General features: G+C 36.6%; 1 protein-coding gene across 1 annotated transcript in view; it reads left to right on the plus strand.

Moving 5' to 3' along the window:
* ERBB4 (erb-b2 receptor tyrosine kinase 4) overlaps window positions 1-8626 on the plus strand; it is a 1374278-nt gene extending 1365652 nt beyond the window's left edge. Inside the window, 1 exon segment of the mRNA XM_021008671.2 lies at window positions 17-8626. Coding sequence (XP_020864330.1) covers window positions 17-462 — 446 coding nt within the window. The 3' untranslated portion in view covers window positions 463-8626.
* The last annotated feature ends 500 nt before the right edge of the window (window positions 8627-9126 follow it).

Genomic DNA, 9126 nt, shown 5'->3' on the forward strand with positions numbered 1-9126 from the left:
TTTTTATCTGTTTCAGATTACCTGAACCCTGTGGAAGAGAATCCTTTTGTTTCTCGGCGAAAGAATGGTGACCTTCAAGCCTTGGATAACCCTGAATATCATAATGCCTCCAATGGGCCACAAAAAGCAGAGGATGAGTATGTGAATGAGCCACTGTACCTCAATACCTTTGCCAACACCTTGGGAAATGTAGAGTACCTGAAGAACAATGGCCTGCCTGGACCCGAGAAAGCCAAGAAAGCTTTTGACAACCCTGATTACTGGAACCACAGCCTTCCTCCTCGAAGCACCCTTCAACACCCAGACTACCTGCAGGAGTACAGCACAAAATATTTTTACAAACAAAATGGACGGATCCGGCCTATTGTGGCAGAGAACCCTGAATACCTCTCTGAGTTCTCCCTGAAGCCAGGCACTGTGCTGCCTCCTCCACCCTACAGACACCGGAACACGGTGGTGTAGGCCTGTCAGTGTTCCAGAACGGAGAGACATTCCCTCTCCAGTGTCCATGCGCCACTCCTCTTTGGTCCCCCCTCTCTTTCTCTTGTGGGCTTCCTCTACTTTCCAGGCCAGTCTTTTTGAGCTATCCAAACAGAAGCTGTTAAGGATGCACTCAGAGAATGAAAAGTCCTGTACTGTTCTCGTTTGGAACTTAGAATGAAGGAAAGAAAGAGAAAGACAGGAGGGACCACACTGTTTTTGGTTTCTCCACATGGGGAGGTCATGACAGAATGGCCAGGAAAGGACCAGTACGTTTCACTTGCCTGCTGTCAAAATAGTTCTTGATTTTTAAAACTCAGACATGATAGAGAAAGTCACATGGTGTCTGTTTCTATCAGCAGGAACTTATGAGCACATATTCAGCATTCCTGGAAATCATAATGTAGTTTCCATTAGGAAAAGGACAATTTTTTATATCACATAGGATAGTATAATAGTTGAGATTGAGAATCCAATTTCTGTAACAATTTCTATCCTGGCAACTAAAAATGGCTAACTTGGCTTTCATAACTATTTGAAGCTCCATCAAAGTTATAAGAAATAATTCTATGATTTCTTGTCTTTGGCCAGTCCTTTCATCTTAGCCCCTCTCCCAGTTTTTGGCCCTTTTTTTCTAATTGCAGAGATTTTACATTGATGCTTTGGTACATGTCATTAACATTTTTATGTGTTGAGATAATTTAACAAAATAGTTTAAATAAGAATTCCTCTTAGGATTGCAAAAACGGCAAAACCTCAAATACACATTTTTTGAGGCTAAAAAGAAGGCCAAGACATAAGATATATACAACCAAAATCTCATTTTCATGATTTATTGTAATAAACATGAGACTCGCAAACATAAAGCACATCTCGCAAAACTTTCACTGCTCCCTCCATTATTGATAATAGTTAAAAGGCAGTAGGCAATGCTGGGTCTAAGAGAGAAACCAAGAGACAGTTCTGCGTGGTTCATGAAAACTGCTGATATATTCAGGGGTGGCCCACTGAGTAATCTTTTAAACTGGAAGAAAAACACTGGATTGGGTGAACTTACATACCTGGCAAAATGCTCAGGAATGTAGTTTGCACTTAAGCTACAATTTTATTTGTTCTCATTCTGAACTCTTCTGGATTTTGAAAGAAGCAATATGGAAGTGACCAGCAAATTCAAATTATTTAAATATGTTTTTTTTTAAAGAGTAATGATGAAGAAAGACTGTGGAAATGCCAAACCAAGTAAATTACATCTTTGGAACAATATCCAGGGATTATGGGAAGGCCAAGCACATTGTCTATTTGTGACATCACAACGATGTTATGGAGAAAGGCCACCCAGTCCTCATGCTCCATATGAAGGAAATTGACATGAGCAAGACCTGAACTGAAGTCCATGGAGTGTCTAGTATTAGGACTATAGTTGTTGAAATAGAAGTTAACTCTAGCACATAAGGTGGTATAGTATGTAGAAGGTTAAAAAAAAATACAGACATGCATGGCTCAGAGGAATTGGGATTATAAAAAGTATAAATGATCATGATGATTTTTTTCCAAGCTTTGATTTTATTTTCTGACACACTGATCTTTTTTTTTAAACTTTTGCATAAAGTTTTATTTAACCATTATGTTAATTTAGAAAACCTTTGTATCATTGTGAATTTTAACACTACTAGATGTGAGATGGTGATGGGCCTAATGGCAGAAGTAAGAGCTTCAGATGCACTAGAAATGTTCTTCTTTGGGGTGTGAGTAAAAAAAAAAAAATCTACCTAAGATAAACGACTTAGAGATACATTCAAATCTAAAACCTAAGCAATTTCATTGAAAACTATCACTGACCTTTTAGAAGGGGTTTGGGGAAACCCCAGAGTAAAGGCCATTTTTCTATATAGTTTGTACAAGTAAATTGCCTTACAGTGGCCATTGAGTTCCTTTATTTGTACATATCTTATTGGACTCTTATCATTCAGGGACTGTTAACAGAGACTGATTTTTTTTTTGTCCTCTGTAATTTGGGAAGAGTACCTTATGATTTCATTCAGAGAGCATGGGTAACCAAGATGATGCTGCCAATTATATTAAATGCTGCCATTGCATTATGAACTAGGCTGGAGTGATATGGAAACCCTGTATAAATTGGACTGCCTGGACCGACAAATTCAAGAGGACTCAGAGCTAGTCTTATAACTTTGTCACCAAGAAATCAGCTGTACAAATAGAAATCCTAATGGTAATTAGGGGACTTTAGCCATAAACCCCAGAAGGAGAACAGTCAGTAGGGGAAAGTCTTTCCAAGCCATGAAAAAGAGTAACAGTGTCAAGGGAGGAATATAAGTCCTTCCAGAATAGCACCAGCAACTAGAGTGGCTTCCTGGAGGAAAGGAGTAAAATGAGGGAATCTTTAATAATTTAGGGTTTACTAGGGACATAGCAGCATCCTTCAGCCCATTCATTTGAATGGATCTCTTAAACAAAGAGAGTCTTCACAAAATGGGTTCTAGTATACTTTTTTTAAAATCATTCTGTCTCCAGGTAGTCAGTAATGCCAACATTTTCCTTATTCCCCTCTTTAAAAAAAATGTATCATATTTACATGGTATCTACCATAATAGTACTTGGGTATTAGGAAAAAATGGTGAAGAAAATGGTTACTTTGTGGGCACAAAATGAGGGTTCTGTTGAGGTGTGATAGGTAAGTGGTTGCTGAGAAGTAAGAGGATCTCAATCCCACTGCACCATTAAAAAGATCTGACCCTTCATGGCTCAGATAAACTTCAAGTAGAAGATGGACCAGTAGCATACTATATAATCCAAATTGAACTAAATAATCTACTTGATTATTTTCCCTTAATTATTCTAGCTATGTTCATGTTGTTTTTCTAAGAAACATATCTGGATGTGATATACTAGGAAGAGAGTGAAAATATTTCATTGGTTTCCAAGATGATGGCTTTTGGCTAATAGAGCCAAACAAAAAACTGCAGTTGGGATATTCATTGTTCTACAGGGGATCAGATTCCAGGGGATGGTTTTACTAATGGGAACTTTCAGATTCACTTGTGTAAATTTATGATATCTGAAAGTAAATTCCAAGTGAGTAAACTTTTCAAATCTACAAATCTTGTTTGTAGATAAACCTCCCTTGGGAAATCACATTTCCAGCAATGAAACAGCTTTTAAGATAAGTGGTTATTAACATGCTTAAGTAGTTCTTACATGGCAAGATACAGAGAAGCACACTGCCCCTGGACTGGGTTAGGCCCTAGCACCTGCAGAAGCATCTCAAAGAGGTATGTGTGCACATGTTTCCTCATGGAGATAATTCTTTCCTGGACTTCCCATTGGCATAAACAGAACTTATGGTTATGTGTTGAGCTTCTTTTAAATAGTAAATAATGTTGAATAGTAATTAGTCAAAGAGTTAAAAATGAAAGTCAGAGTTTAGTGTTTCATCTCATTCAGTGTAAATGCAAGAGGACCTAACATCAATCATCACACAGATAGACTGCAAAGCATAACATAGAACACATAGAATCCACTCATTTTTAAAAAAAAAATCTTAAGAAAGGACAGTCAGAGAGGTATGTGGTTACCTCTCTATTGTTGGAGTAAACCCAGGAAAAAGACCTCAGGGTCCTGCTGCTAAATGAAGCTGGATCATCTATCTGTTTTCTGGAATGTCAAGACTGAACAAAACATTTTTTTCCCCCTAAAGCTCTACAGGAAAAGATGTAAATACAAGTTTGCTCTAGAACTAACTCTTCTTTCAAAACTTGAATTATTTATTCAGTGGTAATTGTTGCTCATTAAACTATTTTATTCAGTTATAAGGCATTAGAAGAAATGGTCATGAAAGCTCATGAGGAGGCCCGTTTTGGCACTGGAAGGGGAAAACATTTTCTCTAAGCACTGGACAAGCAAACCAAATGAAATAACTAACCACAGAATACTTGATGACAAAACTAAGTTCAGAGGGAGAATTCAGGGTTGGCTAAACACAAGCAAATAACTGCTATCAGTATCCTTGCTTTCTGGTTAGAGCATTGAGAGCTATTTAAAGAGCTGAACTCATTGATAACTTGTTTTGTAGAATTTTTTTTGTTCTTTTTTAAGGTAGCATACTAAAAGATACCTTCAAACACTGAAAAAAAATATTTTCGACTCTTTTTTAAACCTTCCTTTAGACCTTTCTCCATCTTTTTTTAATTTAATATCATATAAAGCCAGTTAGGAAGTTAGGGAAGAGAATGTATCACCATCTCAATTAAAACTAACCTTTCATCACTAACCAAGAGTCAATTACAATAAAAAGTATCTCCTCTGGCATGTTGGGAGATGGAGAGGGTATGTGTGTATGTGGGGTGTATGGTATGTTACTTTAAACAAAATTTCACTCCCCCACTATCTTTGGTTCTTCTCCCTAAGACCTATTAGTGAAGTATGTATATTATTACTTGAGTGAAAACAGAATGTGAATGCACTCTCTCCTCAAAAATAAAAAGAAACAAAATAGTGAAATACAATTCCTACCCTCTACATTTCATTTGGCTTGAACACCAGGTATTGGATTGATAATTCATAGTTAGCAGTATCAGAAATGTTAGTGTTCTTCGGTTTTCTGAAAGGGAAAGTTACTGACAAAACCTCCCTGGGTATACATGGACGCTGATATACATACAGCTGAAGATCAACCCAGCACCGATGGGAGGTCTGCATGACAAGGATGTTGTACCCGTTGCTCAGGTGGAAATGACACTGGACAGATGATGATTAGCTGAAAGCATTATTTTAAAAAGATGCATAGCAAAGGAACAGTCCTTAGTATGACTAATATTGCAAAGGGGCCAGCTCTTTCCTATCAGATTAAGAATAAATGCAAATAGATCAGCCCCAGAGATACCTCAGTAAGCCTCTCCCTACAGTAGCAAACCTGACGTCTGATGTGTATTCTCAGGCCAGAAACCCTTCTGTTTCTGTGAGAAATTGTCGGTTAACACTGCCGGCTATTATATGTCTTTTAATTAAAAGAAAATATTTCATAAAACTGCAGAAGCTGCAGACAGCCTCATTTGTTTTTATAGAGCAGTGATAAAAATAGGACATCTTCTTCTCACATATGTACATACACACATACCACTCCTTGTCCCTGGCCAATGGTTATACTTTGGGCGGAACAAAATTTTCCCAAAGTCACGAGCTGAAAAAGACTCTAAGCCTCTATTTTATAGGAAAAAGTCAGTTTTACCTCCACAGGCTTCCTCTGGAATTCACTTTTGCTAAAATTAACTTGTCAAGTAAATGATCAACTTGCTAAAAATCACAGAACTTATTTCTACTAAGGAATCATTTGGTCTCCAGTTTTAAAGCTCCTTTTTCATTAAAAACAAAAACAAACAAAAAAAAAATCCCACCTTTTCCTGATAGCCAGAGTTAGTGGAGCTGATATATATTTTTATTCTCACAGGCCCTTTCTTTATACCACTCTATGACTCAGAACAAAACATCAACCGTTGTTTCCTTTCCTCTTGGAACCTCTGCCCATTTTCTGCTCACTTTCTCACAACCTGCTTTGTGATTCCTTTCTTGATACCATCCTTGAGCCCTGATGATTGATCCCTTATAAGCCATAGTGGGCCCTTAAGGTCCCGTACCTCACTTTGTGAAATACCGATTTAAGCTGTCCCCACAAACATAAGAATGAATTCTGCATTATGTAGCCAAGAGCTTTGGCCATGGTTTAGGGGTTTTGGTAGTTGTTGGGGATTTTTGTTGTTGTTGTTGTTGTTGTTTTGTTTTTAGCATTTCACCAAAAATTTCACAAAGTTACTGTGTGTATCTACTATGGTTAAGCTTTCCTGAAAGGTTAGATTCATATACCATATCTTCTGCATAGTAATGTTGGGTGGGAGGCTGGTCTTCAGTGAATCTTGCAACCCTTATAAATAAACACACACACACACACACACACACACACACACACACACACATACACACACACACACACACTGAGATTTAGTTTTCCCATTTAAAAAACAAAAGGTAATTGGAAGTTTGATTTTTTTTTTTTTGGCCAACAATTAGACTTCATTTCCCAATCATTCTTTTTCAGTATTTTTTTTCTTACAGGCCTCAAATTTTCAAGTGTTATTATATTTAACATCTTTGAAAATAGGGTCTAATGGAATAGCATATCTTTTGAAAAGAAAGATGAGGGGTGTATAGCATTGAAAGGCTAGTTTCTAGCTTCTAGTACTTTTGCCATCTTGCTATATGATCAAAATTCATGTTCTGTGATAGGATATCATTTTTCTCTACCTTTGTTCCTTCAAGGGCAGTTTCTCTTTTAATGCTCCAGTGAGCCTTATCCCAATAATCAAAAATGGTTCTTTTTCTACAAAGTCATTCTAAAAAGGGTAACAAAACAGGGAAACACACTTTTGTACCTGGAAGCACCCGTCTAACATGTCTCAAACCATTTTTGTCATGACTCTTATTTCCATTTCTAATGCATGGATATTTCTCTTTAACCTAGAATTCTTTTTTTATGTTTCCTATGACCTAAACACAGTTTTCAACATTGATTTGAAGTGTTTTCAATGAATAGGGTTTGCATATGCTCCCTTTTTTTCCTGAAGGGAGATTCACTTGCCCTGTAGCTTTCTGATCTCTCAGGGGCTTGAAGAAGGGAGTGAAGAAACACTACCCAAACCATAGCACTCTGAAGACTGACTGATACCTTTTGGGATAACGACAGTACCCAACTGGGAACATTATTTTCTAAGTGTAGATATGAAAGCTGTTCTTTTAAAGTAAGGTACTATGAAATATGTAGCATAAACTGGTACTGCTGTTAAATGGGTCGATTATTAAACTGAGCAGCTGTGTGTAGGCAGCTAACTTTGAATGTGCACCCACCAAAGGCTGGTGTGTTCACATCTCCATGCTGTGTGTACTAGTTGCCCAGTGTTTTTGCATGTTACAGTTACATCCTTCAAAACATTTTGGTAGGATTAGATCCCTATCCCTTACCTTGACTCCAAATAAAAGAGAATGATATCAACCTGAAGGCCAATCCATAGCACAAACAAAATATCAACTTTAGTCTTTTCTTCCTTATATCCAGCCCCATCCTCTCCTCAAAGCCTTTATAGTGAGATCCATTTAAGTAGTAAAGATGATTCAGACATTATCTAAAAGGCAGAGGCTGAGGGTATCCTATCCATATGTATTCATTTTCTGATGTTCTGAATTTGTCAACATAAAATAAGCCCTCACTCTTGTGAAGTATCTTCAAGGAACAGAGATGTAGCAACAGCACCTTTTTGGGTAAGAAGTTCATATTTCATTTAAAGCCCTACATTCAAAGTTAGCTGCCTTTTTTTTTTTTGAAATAAAAAAAATACTACTGTATGTTACTTTGAAAATGTGAATAGTATTTTTATAGCTTGTTAAAGACATGGCTAGTTGCATTTGTAAATAAGGGTAATGTTGCTTTTATTTTCTTTTGTGGACATCTTTAATTGGAACATAATTGTCTTTAGAGTTGATTTGTATATAAGTAATTGGCTTGTGATTTTTTTTCTTCTTTGTTGGAAGGTATCATTTTGACATTCTGTGTGATTCCGTGTTTAGCACTATCGTGGCGTGTTCAATTTCTGCATTTGCTTACACAATAGGATATACCGATTGTGTGTGGTGTAATGTTCTTTTAACATTTTTTTTTCTCTATTTCAGCTATGAAGGATTATGCACTTAACACGTACTAACTTTTTAATATTAGGTATATATTTTAGTATAATTTCCCCCTTTCCTTTTGTCATTTTTTTCCTCAAAACAAAACAAAACAAAAAAAACAGGTTTCCCTTTTTCCTTTTCCCCCCGTTGTTTGAGAATGAGGGAGAAACAGTATCATTAATTTGTGTGATTTAGGCTCTATTTCAGTTCTTTCTCAAGTTCCATCTTTTGGGTCTTGGGTAAGAACTTTACTTGTTTAAGGCAATTGTAGAATGTGACCTGCTTTGCCTCATTCCATTCTGATCATCCCAGCTGAACAATTTGAAAACTGTTCTGCTTTTTTGTTACATGAATCTGTCAGAAATATATTTTTAATTTAATATAAATGAAATTCAATAAAATATGAAACAAATTTCACTTTGTATGCTTGAAATTTCTAAGAGAAAAAGAAGCAGTTTGGGGAGGCAGAGGACTTATTCTGGATTTGTGAATATGGGTTCATTTGTGTCCACTTCTGTGAATCCCTTTAATTATTCTCCCAACTCAAAAGGAATCCTTTGGTGGTTTGAAGTGTGATATCTGCCATATGTTTTTTTTTTTTTACCTTTTATCGCATATTCGCCCTCATGTGTGTTCACCTACACTAGCATGCTGCTAATTATTTTCTGTTAGTTTCTTTGGAGGAAAAAATATATATATGAAACATGATGTGGGTTGTAGCCTAACAGTGTTTACTAAACAAACAAACAAACCAGAAAAAGGTAATTTATTTCTAGTATTTTTTTCCTACTCTCTTGATAACTACAGTTTACAAGAATGGCATCAGACTAACTTTAATGTGTCACCCAAATTGTACTGCAGGTGAGGGGGGGAAGTGAGATGGCAAATAAGTGAGCAGAGAAGGCTAAGAAA

This window comes from Phascolarctos cinereus, unplaced genomic scaffold, assembly GCF_003287225.1.
Source record: "Phascolarctos cinereus isolate Bilbo 61053 unplaced genomic scaffold, phaCin_HiC Scaffold_7;HRSCAF=346, whole genome shotgun sequence".
NCBI classification, from domain to species: domain Eukaryota; kingdom Metazoa; phylum Chordata; class Mammalia; order Diprotodontia; family Phascolarctidae; genus Phascolarctos; species Phascolarctos cinereus.